The following is a 25,607-nucleotide window of genomic DNA, read 5'->3' on the forward strand; positions in this document are numbered from 1 at the left end:
TTCTCCATCATAATTGGATGTTGGTGCATAGAGAACAAAGATAGAAACTGCTGGCAGTGAGCCACATCTATTCAAGTGTAATCATCGATGCAGGTAGTTAGGCATCCGAATGAATCAATGTTTATGGCCAGGTTTGTGTTGACAAGGACACCGACACCACTGATGCCTCTTTTGTCGCATGTTCCGAGGAACAGTTCTTCCCCAGTGTCGAAAATGGCGTGATGTGATTGATGTCTTCTCATCTCAGTCTGACCAATGATGTCGTACTTGATCTTTTGCACTTGCACCATCATGTCCTCAATGGATGCATCCGATGCCAGCGTACATGTATTGAAAGTACAGACAGTCATTTTTGTCTTTCTTCATTGTGGCAGCCTAGGTCGGCCCTGAGATTTTGTCAGCCTCTCCTTCCTCATCCTTCTTTTTTTTTTTTTTGCTTTTTTGGGGTCACACCTGGCGATGCCAGGGGTTACTGCTGTCTTTGCATTCACACAGGGGTTACTGCTGTCTTTGCAGTCAGGAATTATTCCTGGCGGTGCTCAGGGATGATGGTATATGGGATATGGGATATGGGATGCTGGGAATTGAACCGTGGTCGGCCGCGTGCAAGGCAAATGCCCTACCCACTGTGCTATCTCTCCAGCCCCCCTCATCCTTCTTAATGCTGCCATATGGTGGCCCTTTCAGAATCAGGGGAATGAGACCCATTGTATTTACTGGTTTTGGCATATTGAATACACCGCGAATAGCTTGCCAGGCTCTGCCGTGTGGGCGGAACACTCTCTGCAACTTGCCAGGTTCTTCAAGAGGAATAGAGGCTTTTAGGGCGGCCTCTAATTGTCCTTACAGGTGTTCCCATGGTTCAAACCATATTTCAATGCAATCAAATATTGTGTGGTACTGTTGCGGCCTCATGGTCCGGAAAGCATCCTGGAGCATGTCGGCGGCCAGGTAGTGAAGGTAGTGGAGGTAATGGAGGTCTGGCAGACTGCTGGAGCAGGCAGAGGATCTCTGTTCCCGGATCCATTGAGCCTGGAGTCCGAGGTCACAGAGTTCCTCTTGATGATGAAGTCATGAAATTTACATACAAGTGGTTCTGCATGTAAAGTATCATGCTAAGTGAAATGAGCCAGAAAGAGAGGGACAGACAGAAAGACTGAACTCATCTCGGGAATATAAAGTAACAGAATGGGAGTCGAACACCCAAGAATAGTTGAGATAAGTACCAGGAAGTCTGCTCCAGGGCTTGGAAGACGACAGCACGTGCTGGGGGAAAAGACAGCTCAGATAGAGAAGGGAACACCAAGTAAAGGATGTTTGGAGGACTCACTCAGGATGCAAGATGCGTGCTGAAAGTAGACTATAGACCGAACACAGTGGCCACTCAATACCTCTATCGCAAACTACAAGACCCTGAAGGAAAGAGTGAGCAAAAGGGAATTCCCCACCAGGCAGGGTGGGGGGATGGGGTGTGGGGGTGGGAGGGCTACTAGGATCATTGGTGGTGGAGAATGGGCACTGGTGGAGGGATGGGTTCTCGATCATTGTATAACTGAAACCCAAGCACGAAAGTTTGCAAGTCTATAACTGTACCTCATGGTGTTTCACTAATAATATTAATAATAAAATTTTTTAAAATATTGAGAGTATTCAAAGTAGAGAGAGTATTGTGGAAATTGTCTGCCACACAGGAAGGGGAAGGGTTGGGATGTGGAGGCGGGGGGGGGGGGTGATACTGGAGACTTTGGAGGTGGAAAATATGCACTGGTAAAGGGATGGGTGTTTGATCACTGTATGACCAAAACTCAAACATGAAAACTTTGTAACTGTATCTAAAAGTGATTCAATAAAAAATAAAAATAAAATAATGTCAGCTAAGGGGGGCAGAGAGATAGTATAGCAGTTAAGGAGCTTGTATTGACCCCCGCTTTGACCTCTGGCAGTGCAAGGGATTCCGCCAAGTACCACTAGGGATCACTCAAAAGTACAGATCCAGGAATAGCCCCCCATCTTCTTCCCCAATACCTTTGCCCTTTGTCCAAGTCAGGTGGGGCCAAAAAGTAGTCAGTAACCTAAGGTAGAATTCACACATTGCTTCTCCTTAGTCGATCAGATGTTGAGTTCTGGAGAAAGCAAGCCCACGAGCAGGGTGCAGTGGTTCAGTAAGAGGAGGGTAAACTTGGGGCTGGAGAGATAGCACAGAGGGTAGGGTGTTTGCCCTGCATGCGGTCGACCTGGGATAGATCCCTGGCATTTCCTATGGTCCCCCGAGCACTGCCAAGAGTCATTCCTGGTTGCAGAGCCAGGAGGAACCCCTGAGCATCACTGGGTGTGACCCAAAAAGAAAAAGAAAGAGAAGGGTAAACTTCTAGGCAGAATAGGAGAGAGCTAAGCCAGTCAGAACCCCATTGCAACGACATCCAAGCCTTCCGGAATGGCTAGCATCAGACAAAGCTGAGTCCAGAAATCTAAACGAAGCCAGAAGTTATGTCAGTTTGTCCACACCATGTGTCGCCACTTCCAAGCAGCCGTTTATTTGTTCGTGGTATGGATAAGCAGTCTTTCTGGCTTGATTTGACTCACCTAGAGCTGGAGAATTACTACAGCCTCATTCCTGGCAATGGGCCCCATCTCTACTGAAAAAGTACAAATGCCTTAGCCTTGTCTGTTTCATTCTCCTACAGGCGCGTCACCTGGTGGCTGGAGGTCTTGAGGTAGCAAGAGAAAGGGCCGGCTCCAACATGGTCACACTTTTAAAAATTAGGCACTGTTGTTTTGTTAATGCATGACACAGTTCAACACCACAGACTCCCCTAAGTGTCCATTCTTGTCCCAGTGTCACCCCCATCCTATTGTTCCCAGCCCTAGCTCACCATAATAAGCTTTCTACTGACAACCATTTCTCTGTTTCTGAGTTTGAGTTGTCTTGAAGCATTTGTTATACCTCATTTTCTTTCTTTCTTTCTTTCTTTCTTTATTTATTTATTTATTTCTTCCTTCCTTCCTTCCTTTCTTTCTTTCTTGTCACAACCAGAGATACTCAGGGGTTGCTTCTGACTCTGCACTCAGAAATTCCTTCTGGTGGTGCTCCGGATGCCATATGGGATGCTGGGAATCCAACCCCGGTCGGCTGTGTACAAGGCATTCTACCCACTGTACTATCACTCCGCCCCACCTCTACTGTCTATGTCCCACATAGGAGTGTGATCATTTTGTGTTTGCCCGTCTCCTTCTGACTCACTTCACTCAGCCTGAAACTCTCCAGATCCATCCACACAGCATCAAATTGCATGAGTCCATGATTTTTCAGCCAAGTAGTATTCCACTGTGTACATGGACCACAGTTTCTTTAAGTCTCCTTTCGTCCCATGTTTGCTAGTATCTCCTTGGGTCACACATCCAAACCAGCTCCAAGGGATGCAGAATAAGGCCCTGCCTCCTCCTAGAAGGGACTGTAACCTTGCAGTGGGTGGGCAGAGAGAAGATGGGAACAGTTGAGAGCACAATTCTAGAATTTCTTGGATAATCTCCATGTAGGAGGGGAAGCAATCCTGTCTTCTACCAGGAATCCTCTATGCCTCCTAAGGAGTAAGTCCTGAGCGTACCCAGCTGTGGCCCAAAAATGAACACAAAAATCTCTCCACCATCCCCTCTGCCCACTCGACCCCATCCCCTCCGGCTCACCTTCCTCTCTCGATCTTTCCACTGCAGTCGCATTGCAGCTCCACCAGCGCAGTCGCCCCTGGGCCGTGCGTCACTCTCCTTGTCAGAGCTCTTCTCTCTGATGTGCTCTAGGCTCCGTCCCCGCCTCCTTCCAAGCTTGGCTCACATGTCTCCATTCCAGATCTCTCTGCGTCTCCTCACCTGTGACTTAACAGAGTGTACGCGATGCCTCTAATCCTGGTTTCTTCTCCTGCTTTAGCACACAGCATCATCTTCTTTACTCAAATTGTCCTTGTCTTGATTGTCCGCCTCTGCCGTGAGAGTCCTTGGCCTGTTCCCTGTTCCCTGCTGTGTCCCAGCGCCTCTGACGCACGGCCTCACTCCACACAGAGCTGCTGAATGAGTGAAGGCGTGGGCGCCCCGAGACCCCACTCTTGCCGACCCATCCAGTTATGGGGCCCTTGGCACACACCAGGGCCACTCGTTTATCTCAACCTCTCCTCCTGCCTTGTCCCTTCCTCCTGACCACTCCCCATCCCATCTTTGTCCACTGACACTACAGCTGAGCTAGAAAAAACTCTCGCATGAGACTCCCCACCAGATTAGCTTCCTCCCACATGGCCCCCTGGAGTCCTGTCTGCCTCTCCTTCTGCTTTGGGGGTTCCCTATTCACCATCTTGGCACGGTGAAAATCACCTTGTGGGCACTTCACCTAGTGGGTACTCCATCTAGTGGGCATTCCTTAAGCAGACACTCTGTCAGTGTCCAGTGAATGAGTGACCAGTGGGGGCATGGCCAGGTCCCGGGGGATGTCACTTCAGGTGGACCGAGGGTATTTGACTGAAATAACAGTCTAGGGAAGCCTGTACCTATTTGGTGTGACCACCAGGAACCTGGAGAAGCAGCTTGCAACCCAGAGTCCCCGTGAAAATGACTGTCTTTAAAATGTGCACATGTGGCTGGGACATAGTACAGGGTTAGGACGCAGACCTACAGGCCCCAACCTAGGCTTGTTGCAGTCACTATTGGCCCATTGGCATCGCTGGGTGTTGCCTGGGGGCCCCTGGAACTGCCAGATGACCCGGGATCCCCAACACTGCAGGTAAGAGAACACCCTTCGGTCCTTGCCTGAACCTCTGGCCTGGTTGGCAGAGAGACACCGCTGGGGCCCTCCTGTCCCCTGAGCACCACTCTGAAGGCAAAGAAAAACCAAGACGCTATTTTCCAGGACAACGTGGGGAGCGACTCTGAAGTCCAGGCCGGGGAGAACCAGACACCAGAGACATTCTATGGTGACCAGCATCCCACCACCCCCATTCATTCATCTCCTCACATGCACCTCCACTCTGGCTAATGTGCTCATTTTTTAAAACTCAGGGGAAGGACTGGGGAGATGAGTCAAAGGGCTGAGCCACAGATTCTGTCTCCTGTACCACGTGAGAAAAATCCAGGTACCACAGCGGGAGTAGCCCCCAGGCATTGCCAGGTGTGGCCCCAAAGCAAACAAGAGAACGCTTTGGTTAAATAAAAACCCAGATGCTGAAAGTCCTAATCGTCACCACACTCTTGGCGCTTCAGTTCTCATGCTCTACCTGTCTAGCCACCTCCGGGAGAGAGGCGGTTATTCAACCCGCTTTCTAGATGAATCTGTAAGAAGTAGGAGGATTAAAAGGTTTCTTCAGCTTGCTGGAGCGATAGCACAGTGGGTAGGGCGTTCGCCTTACACGCGGCCAACATGGCCGACCTGAGTTCGATTCCTCCGCCCCTCTCGGAGAGCCCGGCAAGCTACCGAGAGTATTCGATATGCCAGACACAGTAACAACAAAGTCTCCAATGGAGACGTTACTGGGCCCGCTCGAGCAAATCGACGATCAACGGGAGGGCCTTTACCTTTACCTTTTACCCCTCCCCTATCTGGAGCTCATGTTCAAAGTGAAGTGAGTGACAGGGAGGCCTGATAACCAGCGGCCTGGGAGATAATATAGCAAGAAAGGCATTTGCGACCCAAGTTCAATCCCCAGCATCCCAAATGGTCCCCTAAGCACCACCAGGAATGATTTCTGGTTACTAAGCCAGGAGGAACCCCTGAGCACGGCCAGGTGTGCCTAGACCAAAAAAATGAAAACCAAGCAAAAAAAAAAAAAAATACCAAAGCGAGATGACGGGGTTGACAGATGATCAAGTGCCAGCTCCTTAAAAAGTTGCCTCATCCAGGCAACTGAAACTGAAACATCCATTTCAGTTTTCAAACGTCATAAAAAGGAAATCCTTCAAGCTGAGAATCGAAACTAAACGTAGAGCTTGGCTGGGGGCCATGCCCTATTAAGGTGGCGCCAGAACTCCCATGTCAGCTCAGTGGCCCTCAGTGGCGCTGCCACAGGAGACGGGCTTCAAGAGGGGGATTCTGGACTGGTCAGCCGCCCTCGCGTCACTCCCTACTAGCCCTTTATCCCACAGGACCTGCCCTGGGAAGGCACCACAGGAACCCCCTTAAAAAAGGGGTGTGTACCCGCAGCCAGGTAGGTGTGTGGTCATCTATCTGTCCAGCAGCCAGGCTCTTGGAACAGACATGGAGCTAGCCCCGGAACTGTATGAGACCCCGGCGTCCAGCCTGGACACCTTTGTGGCACGCTGGGTGCAGCCCACCCAGGAATGGAAGGAGGGGGTGCTGGAGGCCGGAGGCACCGTGGAAAAGTTCCTTCGGGAGGAGCGCTTCCAGTGGGAGCACGGGCTGGACCAGGAGGTGCGGATGCTGAAGGTACTCAAGGTAAATCTGTCCCCCTCCAGCCCCCGTCAGCACGAGGACCCAGGCCCGCCACAGAGGCCGGGGCCCTCCTGCCCCATTATCCCTTCCCTCTGCTGCCCTCTGCTCCCATCCCCTTGCATGGCTCCTTGCCACCAGCCTCAGAGCAAGCGGAATGAACCCACGAAGGAAGCTAATTATAGCCTCGCTGCTCTGTGCGTGTCCTTCTTAAATCTACGGCCTGGGGTGGGGGGCGAAGCTCTTCCCTTTTGACTGATGAAAGAAACGGAGGCACAGGGACTTAGGAGGGAATATCAAGCCAGTTGCAATGCCGGTCTCGGGGGGATCAGAGTAGATGAGAAGTAGCATTTGGGGGCACTGTGGTGTAGCCTGGCTATTAGAGAAGGGAATTATTGTTTTTTGGGTTTATGTTTTGAAGACACATCTGGCAATGTTCAGGCGTTACTCCTGGCTCTGCACTCAGGAATTACTCCTGGTGGTACTCAGAGGGCCATATGGGATGCTGGGGATCGAACTTGGGTCAGCCGCCTGCAAGGCAAGCACACTACCCACTGTGCCATATCACCAGCCCATGATAAGGGAGTTATTGTTGAGTTTGGTGCAATTACAGCTAGGGTTGGAGGAGGGCCTTGTCTTTTGCTGGGCACTAATGCCAGAATCTTTAGAGACCAACTTCCTTGGTGTCTAGAACATACTATTAAGAGGTTTAGGAGAGAAAAATGTGCCCGTTTCCCTTCTGGGCTCTCACTCATCAAGCAATGGGTATTCCTGGGCACTCTGCTTTTCTGGCTTTCACATCCCTTGCTGTGGGAAATGTTGGAGTTTGGGTTTTCTAGAAGCTCAGAGATATGGAGTGACTTACTTATGGTTGCACAGCTCCTGGTGGAGCTGGGATGCCCTATCTAGCCCCAGAACCAGGACTTCAGGCCGCCCCACTCAGTTTCCCCCACCCCCCACCGCTTCCCACAACTGCTTCATGTCCTAACTAGAATCAAAATTCAAGCAGGTCAGGGTTAGAGGCCTGAGAGAATTCCACAGCCTCGATCCCACTCAAATGTTAAGGAAGGGCAGAGCGATATAGTACAGCAGGTAGGGTGCTAGCCCTGCATGTGGTTGACCCAGGTTTGATCCCCAGCATCCCATAGGGTCTCATGAGTACCTCTAGGAGAGATTCCTGAGTGCAGAGCCAGGAGTAACCCCTGAGCATTGTCAGATGTGACCCAAAAACAAAAGAAAATCAAAAGAAAAAAAAGTATTCAGGAAACAAACACAGAAGGGCTGAAAGACGCTGGTGTCACAGCAAGTGTGGCAGAGAGACAAGAGAATGGGGACTCCTGGCTCAATGCTCTACTTCAACTCCCCCGGGGAAGGCACCCCAGGGAAGGACTCAGAAGCCCCAACCCCAGCCTCCTTTCCTCCTCACTTGCTTACATCAGAAGTTTGGGATGAACTCTCGGTTTCTCCCTTCCTGTATGTGACCACAGGCTGAAGGTCTTCTCACCTGTGACTGTATCTTCCCATCCACAACTCTACCTCATCCAGCAAACAGAACCATGCGAGCAGAACGCTCAGAGCACAGGGCTGGCCAGAACAAAAAGCAAAGCAAGGTTCTAGATGCTGACCACCACCCCCCACCTTCCTTCCAGGTCTGGGGTGCAAGTTTGAGTCCAGTGACCCTACTAGACCACCCAGCTGCTAACCCTGAGGCTAAGGCTGATGGCAAGAGACAGCTCCAAACAGAACTAGCCTTGATGGCCAGAAGTGGTATCTAGCCAGCATTCCAATTCTTCCCTCAGAGCTAGAGATAGGAGAGAGGTTAAGGTTCTCGCCTGGCATGCTGTGGACCTTGGTTCAGTCCTGGCACCACATAAGGTCCCCATAGCACCTCCAGAGCCACTTCTCCCCAATACGCCACTGAAAAATAGACTCAAAAACCAAGATCCAGGGCGGTGGGCATGTGACTTCATGGGTTCAAGGGTGGCCTTGTATATAACCTTGGTTTATTTCCCACATGGAAAAAAAAAAGGGCAAAAAAGTTGACCAAGGGGCTAGAGCAATAGCACAGCGGGAAGGGCGTTTGCCTTGCACGCGGCCGACCCGAGTTCAATTCCCAGCATCCCATATGGTCCCCTGAGCACCGCCAGGAGTAATTCCTGAGTGCAGAGCCAGGAGTAACCCCTGTGCATTGCCAGGTGTGACCCAAAACGCAAACAAACAAAAAAGTTGACCGAAAGCAACAACCAATGGGGAATAATATTGTTCAGACTATACCCTCTCCCACCATCACCAAAACTAAAAATCTCCCGGTGCTTGGGAGTACACACTCAAAGGGTCCCAATGGTAGCAAGGGATGAAGCCGTTTCTAGAAGATTCATTCCTTGGCATGGGATCTTATCATTGGGGAAGGAGAGGGAAGGGCAGAAACGAGAGTCCAGAGGGGTGTGGGTGGAGAGAGCCTGGGGAGGGAGGGGCAGAGGCAAACCCCGCCTTGGGTGCACACCCAGCCAGCAAACATGGGTCACAGGGCAGAAAGGGCTAGAAGAACCCCACCCCGTGACTGCCCTTCAGCTGACCAGACTGCACTGAGTTCCCGGCACCCAGTGAACAACCCCCACCTGGACTCAGTGTTCTCGTCTGCACATACAAGCTACTAATGCTTCCAGTACCCAATCCATAGTGTGAAGATTGACTTCTGTTGCACCATGCGTGGTTCCAGGCCACGGGTGGCATGAGGTAGAGTGCCGGTTCTAGGCTGCATTAGAAATAGTGAGCTGCAGGAGCGATAGTACAGCAGGTAGGGTGTTTGCCTTGTACGCAGCCAACCCAGGTTCGATCCCCGGCATCCCATATGGTCCCCCGAGCACCATTCCTGAGTGCAAAGCCAGGAGTAACCCCTAGCATCGCTGGTATGACCCAAAAAGAAAAAAAGAAGAAAGAAAGAAAGAAAGAAAGAAAGAAAGAAGGAAGGAAGGAAGGAAGGAAGGAAGGGAAGGAAGGAAGGAAGGAAGGAAAGAAAGAAAGAAAGAAAGAAAGAAAGAAAGAAAGAAAGAAAGAAAGAAAGAAAGAAAAACAGTGAGCCGGGGCTCCCCACTGCCCGAGTCAGCTGCCACCTCGGCAGGGAGGAAGAGGGAGAGGAAAAGAGAAGTGGGACTCTGTTCCCCCTGGGGTCAGGAAGACTAAAAATCTCAAAACACTAAAAAGAAAATTTCAATAGTGTCTACTTCTGGCTCCCTCTGTTCAAGATGGGGGTGGGGGTGGTGTTTGTACTGAATTGCCGGCAGACAACAGACTTAGGGCATCTAGAAAAAAAGAGGAGGAAGGGGGGAGGGGGGGCTGGAGAGATATACAACCAGGAAGGCATTTGCCTTGCATAGGGCCTGCCGGAGTTCAAGCCCCAGCACCCCAGAGGGTCCCCCAAGCACTAGGAGTGATCCCTGAGTGCAGAGCCAGGAGTAAGCCCTGAGCATTGCTGGGTGTGCCCCCCCCCAAAAAAAAGGAGAATTGAAAAAGAGCCTACGGGCTAAGGGGCACCATCAGGGGCCTCAGAGTGACGAGTTCTGTGTTCGGCAGGTGGGCTCCCTGGGGAACGGCACCGGGCTCCGAAGCTGCAGTGAGGTGGAGCTGGTGGTGTTCCCGAGTTGTTTCCGCAGCTTCCGGGAGGGAGCCAGTCTCCACCAGGCCATACTGCATCTGATTCGGAAGAGGGCCCAGCGCTCTAGAGATCTGCAGGCTGTGGGACTGGAGAGCGCCAGCGTGGTCCAGGGAGTTCCCGACGCTCTCATCTTCACCTTCTGGTCCTGGAGGATGCAGGAGCCCATCACTGTCAGCATCGTGCCGGCCTACAGGGCCCTGGGTAAGGGGCGGCCGCCTGCACCAATCCCAAACCTCGCCCTGGGGCCCCAGGCTGATTTATCTCTGGCTATGAACAGGAGACTCTGCACTTTACCGAGGAATCACCCAGATCAGGGGCCGAAAAGATAGTTCAGTGGCTAGGGCTCTTGCCCAGCACTCTGCGGACCCAGGTACCATGCCCTGAGCACTGCCAGGAGTAATCTCTGAGTGCAGAGTCAGGAGTAACCCCAGAGCATCAAAGGATGCAGCCCAACCCCCTCCTTGCCAATTAGATAGGAAAGGAAGTTCAAGGCATCAAGAGTATAGACAAGGGTCTGAGAAATAGATTAGCCCGAGTTGGATTTTCTTGGAGACAAGCAGGGGAGTCCAAGGGTTCAAGCCTGGGCTACGAGGTCTGTTTCCCCTGGAGGAAAAAAAGGCGGCAAGTTAGCTGGTCTCTCCCTCCAGACTCCCCAACCCTTGGGGCTTCCTAAACCCCCTCCCCGACTTTCTCCCTCTCTCCCCAGGACCTTCAGTTACCAACACTCAGCCTCCACATCCTGCTGTCTATGATGATCTGATTAAGGCCAAGGGCAACCCTGGGCATTTCTCCCCATCCTTCTGCGAACTGCAAAGAAACTTCGTGAAACATCGGCCCACCAAGCTGAAGAGCCTCATGAGGCTGGTGAAACACTGGTACCTGCAGGTGAGGGGAACAGCAGGGACTGGGAGAGCCGGAGGAGGAAAAGGGACAGAAAGGCAGAGGCTGCTGTCATCTTAGCAAGCCAAGATGGAGGGATGGAAGTGGAGAGAGAGAGAGAGAGAGAGAAAATCGCTGATCTTGGGAGCTGTCAAATGCAGAAAATGGTTGGTGGTGGAGGAAGAGGACAGAAAAGAGAAGAATTAAGATGCATTATATTCAGCCAACAAATGCTTATAATTCTCCAATTGCCGCTAATGATCACTTTACCCAGTCTTCCAAACGCTAACCTCTGCTGGGAAATACTGAGAAAGAAAGAAAGGAAGGGAGGAAGGAAGGAAGGAAGGAAGGAAGGAAGGAAGGAAGGAAGGAAGGAAGGAAGGACGGGAGGGAGAGAAAGAAAAAAGAAAGGAAGGAAGGAAGGAAGGAAGGAAGGAAGAAAGAAAGAAAGAAAGAAAGAAAGAAAGAAAGAAAGAAAGAAAGAAAGAAAGCAAGCAAGCTTCTCTCACCCCCAGAGTGATAGCACACACTCGCCTTGCACATGGCTGACATGGGTTCATCCATATGGGCCCCGAAAACCCACCAGGAGTGATCCCTGAGTGCAGAGCCAGACATCAGCCCTGAGCACCACCAGGGGTGACCCCACACAACACACACAAAAAGGAGAGCTTTGTTCCATCCCACTCGCACCCTTCTGTCCAATGGATGCAGCTCCCCAGTCTCCTGGTGCTTAACTGAATCCATGCCGAGATGCTTAGGTTTCACGTGCGAGTTCTGTATGGACCCAATCAATTTCAAAACATGCACATAATTAGTCATCTGAATCAGCATTTCTTGACAAGGGCAACAGGACCCCTAGGAGCTCCCCAAGTATTTCATGGGGGTAAGAATCATGTTAGGGAGGGCACACAGGATGAAATAAGGGGGCTGACTGATGGGGGGGGGGGGTCACAGGAAAGAAACCAGGTTGGAAGTCATGGTGGGACAAACTCTGATTTTTAAAATATAAGAAAGGAAGACTCAGAAAGAAACACAAAAGTTAGAAAGGGGGAAAAAAATTTTTTTAAAAATGTAAGAGTCCAAGATTTTAGAACTGTTATGGACTAGAAAACCTAAAAGGAAATAATAAGGGAGGAAATGAGAAAAATCACTAAAATTAATAAATTTGCAGTTTGTCTGGTCTTAGTTATATTTTTTGGTTTTGTTTGTGGGAGAGGGCTTGTATTTTTTATTTGGTTCTGTTTTGGGGGTGCAGTGTTTGGGCTGCACACAGGAGCCGTATGTGGTGCTGGGGATCAAATCCAGGTTGGCTGCCTGCAAAGCAAACACCCTCCCCATCATGCGTGCCCGTCAGTCCCAAGGTGGTTTTGTTTTCTTGGGTGCTGGCCATCAAACCCAGGGCCTCACACATGCAAGGTCTGAGCTCCACCCCAGTCTTTAGCCTCAACTAGTTGGTTTTTGGTAAGAAAATAGCAATCTCATGTGATGATCACATCAACCCAAGTTGTGATATATCTTCAGACACTAGCATTGGACAGCTAAAATTAAGTCGTTTGCATTGGTGAGTCAGTCCCAGAAAATGATCAAAAGTTGGATGCATCAGAGAAGTAGAACAAAACAAAGGCAGCATGGGCGGGCTGGCTCAGTTTGCTTGTTCTCTCAGTTCTTGCTTGTTTTCAGTGTGGAAAGAGCTTTCTTCCTGTGACGGTACGCAACTTTCTGTGTACCACAAACAATGATCTCAGCTTTATTTCTGTCTCCCAGCCCCCTTGTGTTCAAGTCTTTGCCCCAAGATGGGAATTTGGCTTTATAGGACTTTAGAATTATAGGACTTAAAGGACAGTTTTCTGCCCAAAAGTTCTTAATCACTTAATCACTTAATCCCCATTATTCATCAATTTACTCGAGCGGGTGCCAGTAATGTCTCCATTCATCCCAGTTGCGTGCTAGCGTAGCCCAATGGTATCTATTCGTTCTAGGAACATGCAGAGCCTCAAACCGATCATTCAGGGTCTTAACGAAGAAGTCTGACCATCTTGTAGGTGGACGTCCATGTGATCTTTTGATGTCCCGTGGAATCCAATCAGTAATGGCTCTAGTCCAGCGGTTGTCTGTAAACCTAATTACGTGTCCAGCCCATCTGATTTTTGATGTCTTGGCAAATGAGACAGCGTCCCTGATTCTTGAGCGTTGACGAAGATCAGAACTCCGGATTCTATCTCTCATTTGAGTGAATCGTAATATTCCAAGCATAGCTCTTTCGATTCCTCTTTGAGAGACCCGAATAGCGTTCTCATCCTGTTTTCGTAGGGTCCAGGTCTCTGAGGCATATGTTAATGCAGGAAGAATAGTGGAATCAAAGAGATGTGCAGATGTGCTCGTAGCTGGAGGTTCTTTGTCCTTTTAGTTATTTCTTCAACGTTCTTGAAGGCATTCCAAGCCGCTCTCTTCCTCCTGCGCAACTCAGGTGCCAGGTCATTCATCATGTTGATTTCTCGACCTAGGTATATATAACTGTTGCATTCGGAGATGGTGGTTCCGTTGAGAGTGAATGGAGCGTCAGGAACAAGGCTGTTTCTCATAAACATTGTCTTCGTAAGATTCAGCTGTAGTCCGACCTTTCCACATTCACGGTCAAAGTCGTTCAACATTTGTGCCGCTAGGCTGATGTTTGGTGTTATTAGAACGATGTCATCAGCAAAGCGGAGGTGGTGTAGTTGCCGACCATCTATCTTCACTCCCATGCTTTCCCATTCCAGTCGTCGCATGATGTTCTCGAGGGTGGCACTGAAGAGTTTTGATGAAATGGTATCACCCTGCCAAACCCCTCTCTTGATATGGATGATTACTTCTTTGTAGAATGGTGAGATCTTGGTAGTGAATCTGCAATAGAGCTCATGAAGGATCCTGATGTATTGAGTTTGTACGCCCTGATTGGCTAGGGTTTCCATGACCGCTTCCGTCTCAACAGAATCAAAGGCCTTCTTTAAATCAATGAACGTTAGACAGAGCAGCATCTTGAACTCTCGAGAAACCTCAATGAGCTTATGTGGATATGGTCGATGGTACTGAATCCTTTTCGGAATCCGGCTTGTTCACATGGTTGTCCTTCATCTAGTGTTCTGCTAATCCTATTCAGGATGACTCGAGTGAACAGTTTGTAGACGATAGACAATAGGCAGATTGGGCGATAGTTGCCAATGTCGTGGATGTCTCCCTTCTTGTATAGTAGTACAGTCCTGCTGGTTTTCCACTGGGATGGAACCTTGCATTCAGACAAGTAGCGTGTGAAGAGCCAAGCCAATGTATTGATGAGTACTGATGGTAAGTTGTTCAGGTGTTCAGGTCTGATCTTGTCTGGGCCAGGTGCTCTTTGTTTCTTTACCGACGAGATGGCATGTTGGATTTCGGAAGGGAGAACATTGGGAACGATATAGTTAGTGTTATTAATTTTTTGTTTTATCTGACAAGGTTTCACTATTAGAGGATGTGTTGATCAATAAATACACAAGTATAATAAAGAGCACAGGTTGTATGATGGGCAAATCTGGGGGTCCCTATTGATGAAGAGGCTCCAGTTCTGTTTCCTTGGGAAGCTCAGGAAAAGCCTTGATACGGTCACTTATGCTTATTGCTCGGCGTTTAAGGCTTTCATCGGTCGACCTGCTGGGTTGGGACCACGGATCATGCAGGGCAGCTCTTCTAGGTTATACATGAACTATGCAACTGACGCTGGAGAAGCTCATGGACTGCCCCTAAACGCATCCTTCTTGCTATTGTAATGCAGGGCTTTCATAAATCTGACAACATGTCAGGCCAGCTTCCAGGAAGGTCTTTAGAAGCACCCTTTCCACATTTGAGGAGCTGCCCTTGATATATTTTTTTAATCTTAACCAACGAACTGTTGTGGCGGGGAAGGGTAATGTTTTGTTGTTTTGGTTTGCTTTTGTTTTGGGGGCCACACCCAGCAGTACCTAGGGTTGACTCCTAGCTCTGTGCTCAGGGATCATTCCTGGAGGGTTAGAGGTACCATACGAGATCCCGGGGATTGAACCCAGGTAGTCCTTGTGCAAGGCAAGTACCCTACCCGCTGTACTGTTGCTCTGGCCCCTTGGGCGGGGGTTGTTTTTTGGGGCGATTTTTTTGTTTGGTTTTTCCTATTTTGAAGGCTTTAACCTAATGTTATTCTAGGAACATGGTGGAATTTATTCCAATTTGACTGAGATTTTAATATCACTTTTTAGGTTTGTTTTCTGGGAGATGCAAGTTGAAGCATACAATCTCAAGGCTTTGAATGCATTCACAAGGGCCAGAGAAGTAGTACTGGAGTGAAGGTGTTTGCCAGTTCAAACCTATTGTCCTGGGCACCTGCAGGTGTGGCTCCCAATCCAATAAATACAGTAACAGTGTATAACTATCACCCCTATTTGAAGGAACTTAGTCATCACCATATATATAGAAACTTTGTACCTAGTAAACGCCTGTTCCACCCTCACTACCCCCCCCCCCCCCCGGCCCCACCCCAATCCCTGGCAACCAGCACTCCACATTTTATCTCTAGGAATTTGCATATGTCCTGTCCTCCACTTAAGTGGAATCACAATGTTGCAGATGAGGAGAGGGGTAGAGGGGGTGTAAATCTTTGTGGCAAGAGAGTGGAAGGGGAGTCCTGAGAAATAATACAGTAAGGCCGACCCATGTTCAATCCCCAGCATCCCATATGATCCCAGAGCACCACCAGTAATAATCATTGAGTGCAGAGCCAGGAGTAATCCCTGAACATCTTTGTCCCAAAAAAGGACAGAGACAAAGACAGAGACAGAACAGAGGGGGGAGAGAGAGAGGAGGGTGATGCCATATTAGTCCACGGAAAATTGATGACTAGAATTTGAGACAAGACATTTTCAAAGAAGCACCAGTTTGGGGGCTGGAGCAATAGCACAGCGAGTAGGGCATTCGCTTTGCACTCAGCCGACCCAGGTTCAACCTCCGGCATCCCATATGGTCCCCCAAGAACCACCAGAAATAATTGCTGGGCGCAGAGCCAGTAGTAACCCCTAAGCATCGCTGGGTGTGAGGAGGAAGTGGAGGAGGAGAAATAAGAGGAGGAGGAGGAGGAGAAGGAGGAGGAGGAGGAGAAGGAGTAAGAGGAGGAGGAGTAAGAGGAGGAGGAGGAGGAGTAAGAGGAGGCAGAGGAGGAGGAGGAGGAGGAGGAGGAGGCAAAGAAGGAGAAGGAGAAGAAGGAGAAGGGGAAGGGGAGAGGAGGAAGAAGAAGAAGGAGAAGGAGGAGGAGGAGGAGGAGGAGGAGAAGGAGAAGGAGGAGGAGGAGGAGGAGGAGGAGGAGGAGGAGGAGGAGAAGGAGGAGGAGGAGGAGGAGGAGGAGGAGGAGGAGAAGGAGAAGGAGGAGAAGGAGAAGGAGGAGAAGGAGAAGGAGAAGGAGAAGGAGAAGAAGAAGAAGAAGAAGAAGAAGAAGAAGAAGAAGAAGAAGAAGAAGAAGAAGAAGAAGAAGAAGAAGAAGAAGAAGAAGAAGAAGAAGAAGAAGAAACCAGTTTTTAGAGAGGCATCAAAGAGCGCCGTGGAACCGCTGTTGTCTAGGGCTTTTACAGGTCCTCTTCACAGGAGCATGAATTGGGACCGCGGCTGCATGGGCAATGATGCTCTCTGTCCTCTTCCGAGCTTATGAGCAAGATGTCTAAAGCCTCTTGGCTCCATGAGGCAGCTCCAGGCATATTTTGATAGCTAAGTGCTTTGGAAGCTGCAGGCTGTGCCAGGGGCTCACAGACCTTGGAGACTGTTTCCTGGCAGAGGAAGATTGTTGACTCTCTCCCAACTTGGCCTGCAAAGAATTGTAAACACTAATACTGACCCTGAGGAGTCATTTGCAGACAGCACTGGATTGTAAGATAGCAGAGGGATTGCAGTTTTTAAGGTGGTTGAAGATGGCATGTCTCCTGGCAACCAACTAGGGAAAACAGAGGAAATCTCTTTGAACAATAGCATTTGTCCTTTGGGTTTTATTTAATCTCACCCTCATTCTTACTTGTGGGGTTACCGTACCTAACTTGAATGAAACTTCTGGCAGAAATGCAAATGTGCTTGTAAATCTGATTAATTGTTGATAGATGGACTTATCCAGTTTATCCTCATAAGGAGGACAGATTTAGTTTGAATTTATTATAAACATTGAACAGTCTTGAAAAAGGAACTTCACAAAGGAAACTTAGAGAATGTTTAATCATCTTCCTCGTAATTTTATAAGCAATTCCATTTAATCTTATTTGAAGACTTGTTTTACATTATCTTTGAGTTTTTTAAGTTGTTAGACATTGTACAGTGATTTTTATTCTGAGTAAGGTATCATTTAAAGACTGTTTAATATCACTTTGAACAAGTGTAGCCTTAGAGTGAGGTAGGAGCTAGATCAAATAGAAAATATCCTACATGGAAAGAAGTATATACACCAGCATGATCGATTCTCACTTTGTTGATCCTTGGCTAAGCAATCAACTTTTTATGAGGCCCTCTGCTGGTGGAGTCGGGTGAAATGTTGATTCCATTTCCTTTGGCAGTGATAAAAATTTCCAATAATAGAATAGAAGATGGAAATAAACTTGCAGATCAATCATATTGTCATCAGACTATTCTTTTCTAAAATGGCCTGAAACAAGTGATCAGTGTTTTTCCAGAAACCAAATAGTTGGAAGTTGGATGAAAATGATCACTTGCTATGCATATTAGAAAGGTTCTTGAGAGGAAGAAACTGGTGTCCATTAAGATGCCTTCTTTCAGCAGCAACGGAAATATAGAAAAGCCAACTCAAAGTGCATTAAACTATAAGAAAATTACCAGGCCCTTGCAAAGACCCCTCCCAGCAAGAAAAAGCTTCACACACTATTCAGAGAAGGATCTGGCTCGATTTCTCTCCCCTTCCCTCCTCTGTATGTCAGCTTGATCCTCAGACAGGATTCCCGCAAAGCGATAAAATGGTCACAACTGCTCCTGCCCTCACATCCATTCCCAAGAGAGGAACTGACTTTTTTCTTTTCTTTATTTTTTCATGTTGTTCCTTTACTTACTTTTAGCACATAGTTCTCTTTTTCTCAATATTTGATTACATTTAATATTCAAACACCAATCCCACCACGATTACACCTTCCCACCACCATATTTCAAATGTTTCCGTCCCAAACCCTAAACCCTGCCCCAAAGCAGAACTGAGATCATTTATCTTATATTACTTGTTATGAATAATCCACTAAAAATGATCCAAAAGAGGTTTATTAGAGGAAAGTGTGTGAGGATTGTTGCATTTCATGCAGGAGCCAGTAAGCCCTTCTATAAGAGATTAGTAACATGTTGTTAAAGGTTGAGACTTGTGTACATATATGTGTGTGTGTGTATACATATCTTTATAAGTATATTTCCCCCTAAGATTGGTTGCCTTCTACTTTAAACCCCATCAAATGTAGTGTGCTACTTTTGGTGTATTAGTGGTGTAAAGTATGAGATGTCGCATGGCCGCAAATGCAGGGATAGATTCACTCCTCCTTGGTGAGGCTCGTCCAAGCATGTGGAGATCAGCCATAAGCACGGCGGCGGTAAGTTCTGGAGGTTTTCCGCTGCTGGGGCTGGCTCCGGTGGGGCAGGGAAGTGCCTCACTGGCCACCCTCCCGGGTGCCCCGAATGAAACAGCCTGTCGCAGGATCTGGAGGCACGCTGGTGGCAGGTCATTTTATGTTCTCATCTGAGAGATTTATTGTTGAGTCTCAACTTAACTTCTTTCGACCACTAAACAAAAGTGCTAGGCTTTCCTCGATTCAGCCAACTTAAATCACATAACTTTTCTTAGACCTGTCGCTTGGAAAAGGGACCAGCTTTATGCTCATGGTCCAGACAGGACTCACACAGGGGTGAGATGAGGCCCCAGGCAAACTGGGGTGGTAGCTCCCCAGTACAGCCCTGGGTCTTGCATGTGTGAAGCTTTGGGTGTGAACCCTTGCACCATCAAGAATAAATAAATAAAAATAAAACATTTAAAAACATCGTTCCCATACAAATATGTGGGTGTCAGACATAATGAAGGATGCAGTACCACCATAGGGGTGTGGCACCCTCCTGGAACTCAGCTATTTCCTACCTGTGAGTCTCTTCTCCTGCCCACTCCCACTGCAGCTTGCAGTCCTTATGGGAAAAAAGCCTTCTTAGAGACACATGCTGCCCGAGGCCACGTGCTGCTTGTGCCCATGTGGTCCTCGTGGTGCCCGAGCACAGTTGTCACTGCATGCCCCCTCTTCAGATGTGCACATTCACATCTTCATACTCTAACGCTAGGCTGTGGACGGGGCGAGGCACGCATTCTCTCCTGAGTGTTACTCTCTCTTTCTCTCCTTCCTTCCCCTGCCTCAAAACTTGCAAATAGAACCTGTTTTACCTTCACTGTAGCACTGTCCTCCCATTGTTCATCGATTTGCGATTTGCTCAAGTGGGCCCAGTAACATCGTGAGACTTGTTGTTACTGTGTTTGGCATATTGAATACATCACAGGTAGCTTGCCAGGCTTTGCCGTGAGGGCGAGATACTCTCAGTGGTAGCTCTCCGAGAGGAGCAGAGGAATCGAACTCAAGTCGGCTGGGTTGGCCGGGTCAGCCTCGTGCAAGGCAAACGCCTTACCCGATGTGCAACCTTCACTGAAAAAAAAAAATAATTCTTAGAAACCCACTATACTGCACTTTAAAAAATCCCATCTGTTTACAAGTGGGGGGCTCTTCTTCATACCTGCACTTCGGAAGGTTTTGTTGTTGTTGTTGGTTTCTTGGTTGGTTTGGTTATGGGGGGGCACACCTGATGATGCTCAGGGGTAACTCCTGGCTCTGCACTCAGGAATCACTACTGGGTGCTTGGGGGACCATAGCGGATGTTGGGGTTGGAACCCAGGCCAGCCACATGCAAGGACTGCTTGTACTATCGCTCCGACCCCCTGAGTTAGGTCCAGAAGTTAGGTTGGTGGGAAACTCGGTGAATGAGCTGGGTGGGAAATAGAAAATGGCATCAGGGCTGGAAGAGAGTGTGGCATAAACCCCAGGGCAGCACCCAGACCATGGGTTTTTGCCTCTGGCCAGGCTCATCCTTACCCAGAACCTGGGGCTCTCCCATCTGTTCCACAGTACGTGAAAGCCAGGTCCCCGAGGGCCACGCTGCCCCCGCTCTATGCCCTCGAGCTCCTGACCGTCTATGCCTGGGAGATGGGTGCTGAGGAGGAGGAGAGTTTCCCCCTGCATGAAGGCCTGGCCACAGTGATGGAGCTGCTCCAGAACTACCAATTCCTCTGCATCTACTGGACCAAGTTCTACTCGCTGGAGGACCCGGTCCTCGGGGACTTCGTCCGGAAAAAGCTCAAAGGGGAGAGGTACGGGGCCACTCAGGCCCACAGGCGATGCACCAGAGAGGGAATTCAGGACAAGGGGGCCGGCTGGCTGGGGGAGACTCTAAGGCAGTAAAGACACCGCCAGTCACAGACTCACTATGTTGACACCTGAGACACCTCGTCCCAGAAGCAATTGGAGCTTAGACTCTGGAAGGCTGGTCCCTGTCCTTCCGGCCACCACACCCCTACCCCAGCCTCTCACCCTCAAAGGCCAGATATGGGCATCAGAGAGAGAGTCTCAGCGCATGGAGTCTGTCCCCTTGGCCAGGGAGCCCCTGGTCCTCACTGATAGAACACAGCGAGGACCATTGAAGGTTGGAAGAAATTTTAGAGGTGAACAGCCGATGGAATGTGGATAGAGGCTCTGATCAGTGTGCCCTATCCATCTCCCAGGGCTCCAACCCTCTCCCAGAGGTTGGCCTGTCCTTCTGTCAGCACCAGTAGCTCTTTGCCTGGAGCCTCCTCTTCCCAGCAGTCCTCCCGATTTACTCGTGTAAATATTCCAGGTCCCACCCAATGACCCATGAGCACAGGCAGTGAATACCCAGCCCCCTCACATCTCCAATGGAAGGACTCTCAGGGTCACGGCTTCTCCCCTGCTTCCCCAAGCCACTCCAACCCCTGGTAATCCCCGTGGCCCCAGGCCCATGCTGCCCTCCCAGCCCTGTCTCACTCACTCACTTGCTGACCCTTTTATTGGTAATTCCAGGTACTTTCTCCCAAATAAGCCACTTGCACTTGAACTCTCTCATCTTAGGGTCTGCTGCAGGGAAGAACCCACCCAGCCTGACGACCCTTGACATTAACAGCTCAGGGTCGTGTGTGTAGTCACCAGGATGTTTCCGTGTTTATGAGCCTCCCTTGCGAGTCATGGGTGTTCTTTATTTTGCTTTTTGGGTCAAACCCTGCGATACACAGGGGTTACTGCTGGCTCTGCACTCAGGAATTACTCCTGGCGGTGCTTGGGGGATCATATGGGATGCTGGGAATCGAACCCAGGTCAGCCACGTGCAAAGCAAACACCCTCCCAGCTGTGCTATCGCTCCAGCCCCGCGGGTGGTTTTTTAACAAGGACTAAAAACCCAGTATCCTTCCAGGAGTGGAGGACTGAGGGCCCAGGGCGATCGTAAAGGGATGAAGGGCTTAAGCTCTCGCAGGTGGGCAACCCCAGTTCAGTCCCCAGCACCCCCCTGAGCATTGCCAGGAGTGACCCCTGAGCACAGAGATAGGAGTAGCTCCTGAGCACTTCCAGGTGCGGCTGGGGATCCCACAGAATTTTTTGATTTGTTTTTTGAGGGGGCACATCTGGCAGTGTTCAATGTCCGGTACCACATGGGTATTGTGGTGCCTGTCCGCACGAGCTCCCCCCCGCCTCCGCCGCAGGGCTGGGCATTGGCTCTTGAGTCACTCCCCAATTTCTTGCAAAGAGGACCTCCAGGACTCTCACCAGGGTCCCCAGAGCTGCACCAGGAGTGATCCCTGAGTGCAGTCAGGAGTAAGCCCTGAGCACCTCCGGGTAGGACCCAAAAAAACAGAAATAAAAAAAATAATAAAATCAGCCAAGGAGATGGTTCGAAGGCCTCCTTTCACATGTGAGGCCTCTGAGTTCAAATCCCAGTACCACATGGTTCTCCAAGTTCCTATGGGTATGGAATCCTCCAGAAATAATAATAATGATAGTCATAAAATAATGCACAGAATTTCAAGCCCAAAGCCTCGATGCATGACAATCGTTGTTGGTGGTGGTGATCGTGTCACTATTCCCCAAAGCAGCTCAGCAGTGCCAGCCTTGATCACAGCTGCAGAAACGTCTGAGTGTATAAGCCCCCCTGCAGGGCTGGGCATTGGCTCTTGACCCAGCCCCCAATTTCTTTCATCTTTTAAGAGGACCTCCAGGACTCTCTTTGGGAGGAATTATGGGGGACAGACCCAGCCCTTCTGTCACTCCCGGGCGGTGTTATGAGCTCGTCCTGCATGGACAAGCCCAGGCTCTAGACAGAGTGACCCCTCAGGGGCCTGAGAAGAAGGTTCTTCTCTCTGGTTTGCGTGCCTCCCCACCAGAGAGAGCACCCGGACCCTCTCTCCCTGTGTTTCAGGCCCATCATCCTCGACCCCGCAGACCCCACCCACAATGTGGCTGAAGGTTATAGGTGGGACATCGTGGCTCAGCGAGCAAGCCATTGCCTGAAACAGGACTGTTGCTATGACGACAAGGACAACCCCATCCCCAGCTGGAATGTGAAGGTAAAGTTACCAGCCGAGTCTGTGGCTCTGTGTCTGTTCCCCCCACAGCCAATAAGGCTGTAGAATCAGAAGGGTGCTCAGGGGCTACTCCTGGCTTCGTGCTCAGGAGCGACCCCTGGCGGTGCTCAGGGGACCATATGTGATGCTGGGGACTGGGGCTCTGGCTGGCGCCAGCATCACGCAAGGCAAACGCCTTTCCTCCTGTACTATCCCTCGAGCCCTAGAAAATTTGCAACACGGCTACACCAGATAGCAGCTCCATAAACTTGGGGAAGATTCAGACCTCTGCCCTCTGGGTTGCTTATCTGCAAGTACTTGTTCTCCTTTTCTTGTTCCCATAACCTGCTGGAGAATCCATTCTGGCTCTCATCCCTCTTTGCACGAGCCCAGTAAAGCTAAGTTAGCCAACTACATTGGATCACCACTTGACTTGTTTGGGTCTGGGTGGGATGAAGACGAGGGGGCAATATGGGTAAAGAAATCCTGCACAGTTGGGGCGGAACAATAATAGTACAGCGAATTGGGCATTTGCTTTGCACGCAGCCAACCCAGGTTTGATCCCCAGCATCCCATATGGTCCCACGAACACCACCAGGAGTGATTCCTAACTGCAGAGCCAAGGGTAACCCCTGAGCACCATTAGGTGTGACCACCCCAAAAGCCAAAAAATAAATAAAAGAAATAAAAGAAAAAAGAAAAAGAAATCTTTCACAGATCTGATCCCAGATTTTATTGGGAAGCAAATCCATGGAACAGTCTTATGCAAAACTTCTAGAATTACCAGAGAAGATACTTACCAACCAAAAATGCTGAATAATATTATAGTCTTATAATAATATTATATCATAATTTAAAGTATAGCATAATAATCATTACATTGTAATAACTATTATATAAAATGCACTGATATAATAATATTATTATTATATTATAGCATGATGCCAAGTCTACAGTGCAGGCAAAGATCATCATAATTGGGGCCAGAGTGATAGGATAGCAGGCAGGGCTTTTTCCTTGTAAGGGGCCGACCCAGGTTCAATTTTCGGCAACCCATATGGTTCCCCAAGCACCGCCAGGAATAATTTCTGAGTGAAGAGCCAGGAGTAACCCCTAAGCATCAGGGGGTATGATCCAAAAAGCAAAGAAAAAAAGATTATCATAATCTGTGTTATTCATTTTCTACTTTACCATTTGCATGGCACTTGGCCAGGGAAAATTTTGAACAGTGGGAAAGTCCAGAGTTTTGCTCTTTGTTTGTTTGTCTGGGGGCTGTTCTCAGGACTTACTCATGGCTCTGTTGAGAAATCCCTCGTGGCAGGGTTTTGGTTGGCAATATGTGGTGCCAGGAACCAAACCTGGGTTGCCAGATACAAGGCGAGAGTCTTAACCTCTGTACTATCTCTTTGACCCCCAAATCAAGTACTGTATAATTTTTTTTGGCTTTTGGGGTCACACCCGGCAATGCACAGGGGATACTCCTGGCTCTGCACTCAGGAATCACTCCTGGCGGTGCTCAGGGGACCGTATGGGATGCTGGGAATCAAACCCGGGTCGGCCGCGTGCAAGGCAAACGCCCTACCCGTTGTACTATGACTCCAGCCCCTGATCTTTACCTTTATCATCATCGTCGTCACCTCCATTTTAAAGATGAGGGAACTGGGAACTGAGGCTCCACGAGGATGAGTGAATCAGCCAAGGCCACACAGATAAGGGACAGCAGAGCCAATATTCACACCCACGTGTTGTGGAGGCTCCGGAAACAGAACATAAATATTATCTGAAGTTTCAAGAGAATAAGCAACTGGAACAAGCAAGGGCTGGGCGGGGCCCTAAAAACCGTGGGGGGTACAGCGAGGACACTCCATCTAGGGGCGAGGATGGGGACGGGGTGGCGCAAAAGACGTTTAAACGAAGTTATTGTTGGCTGGCTGTCGCTATTGCTGCCGTTGAAAAGCTGCCATCAAAGGGAACTTGGCACACAGGCTGGAAGGGCATTAACCCCCTCCTTCTCCTCTCCCTCCAGAGTGCTCGGGACATCCAAGTGACTGTGGAGCTGTCTGGTTACCCCGACTTGATCCTCTGGGTGAACCCTTATGACCCCATAACAAAGATTATAAAGAAAATTCGGCTGCGAAGGAGCAGGCGCTCTTCAGTCCAGCTGCGGCTGTCTTTCCAGGAGCCAGGGGGGGAGCGGAAGGGCCTCGCCGCCCAGTGCTCCTTGGCCTATTATGGGATCTTCGCCAGCGTCCACCTCCTTCTGCTGGAGACTGTCCCCCCGGAGAGGCAGGTCTTTGTGAAGAACCTGCATGGAGAGAGCCAGGCCTACGCCATTCACCCCAACAGCTTCATCGGGAACCTGAAGCAGCAGATTGAACTCAGGCAGGGGCTGCTCCAAACACAGCAGGAGCTTGAGTTCCAAGGCCAAGTCTTGCAGGATTGGTTGAGCGTTGGGAACTACGGGATCCAAGACAACAACACCCTCATCCTCTCCAAGAAGAGAGCAGGAGGAGAGGCTCCCCTTCCGTTCAGCTAGTCTCCTCCAAGAATCCTCTCCGTACCGTCTATTCCTGCTGCAGCCCACCCACTACCCCTTCCAGCTCTCCGCTGGGCAGGCCCCACCTCTTCTCCACTTTTATCACAGCCCACCAGAGCCAGAATCAAGAGGTATAGGAGAGACACCGAATGAACATCGGCCAAACTATATATGACAAGAGAACTCCCACCCACCAACTCTGCAGTCACCAACTCTGGGAGCCAAACCACCACCTCCGCAGTCATCAACCCCAAACCATCGGGGGCTTTGTCAAAAACTGCCAATTTCCCCTAAGTCCCACCTCCTTTCAACTTAGGACCAACCACAGCTAGCTAACTAGGTTCCCTAACCAATCTCATGATGCCCTGGACAGCCCTCCTACAGCTTCCGGTTGAAGTTTATTTTTTCATTAAAAGTTTTTGCATTGACCCGTTTTTCTCCTTGACAC

At 49.6% G+C, this 25,607-nt stretch overlaps 1 protein-coding gene across 1 annotated transcript; it reads left to right on the forward strand.

The window, feature by feature from the left end:
• Window positions 1-6,232: 6,232 nt before the first annotated feature.
• On the forward strand, window positions 6,233-25,587 carry LOC130039177 (2'-5'-oligoadenylate synthase-like protein). Its single transcript, XM_056131042.1, has 6 exons — window positions 6,233-6,430; window positions 9,998-10,280; window positions 10,786-10,964; window positions 20,123-20,364; window positions 22,479-22,626; window positions 24,650-25,587. The coding sequence occupies exons 1-6, from the start codon at window positions 6,233-6,235 to the stop codon at window positions 25,157-25,159; spliced, it is 1,560 nt and encodes a 519-aa protein (XP_055987017.1). The 3' UTR covers window positions 25,160-25,587.
• Window positions 25,588-25,607: the final 20 nt, after the last annotated feature.

The sequence above is a fragment of the Sorex fumeus genome, unplaced genomic scaffold (assembly GCF_029834395.1).
Source record: "Sorex fumeus unplaced genomic scaffold, SorFum_2.1 ptg000083l, whole genome shotgun sequence".
In the NCBI taxonomy this organism is placed as follows: domain Eukaryota; kingdom Metazoa; phylum Chordata; class Mammalia; order Eulipotyphla; family Soricidae; genus Sorex; species Sorex fumeus.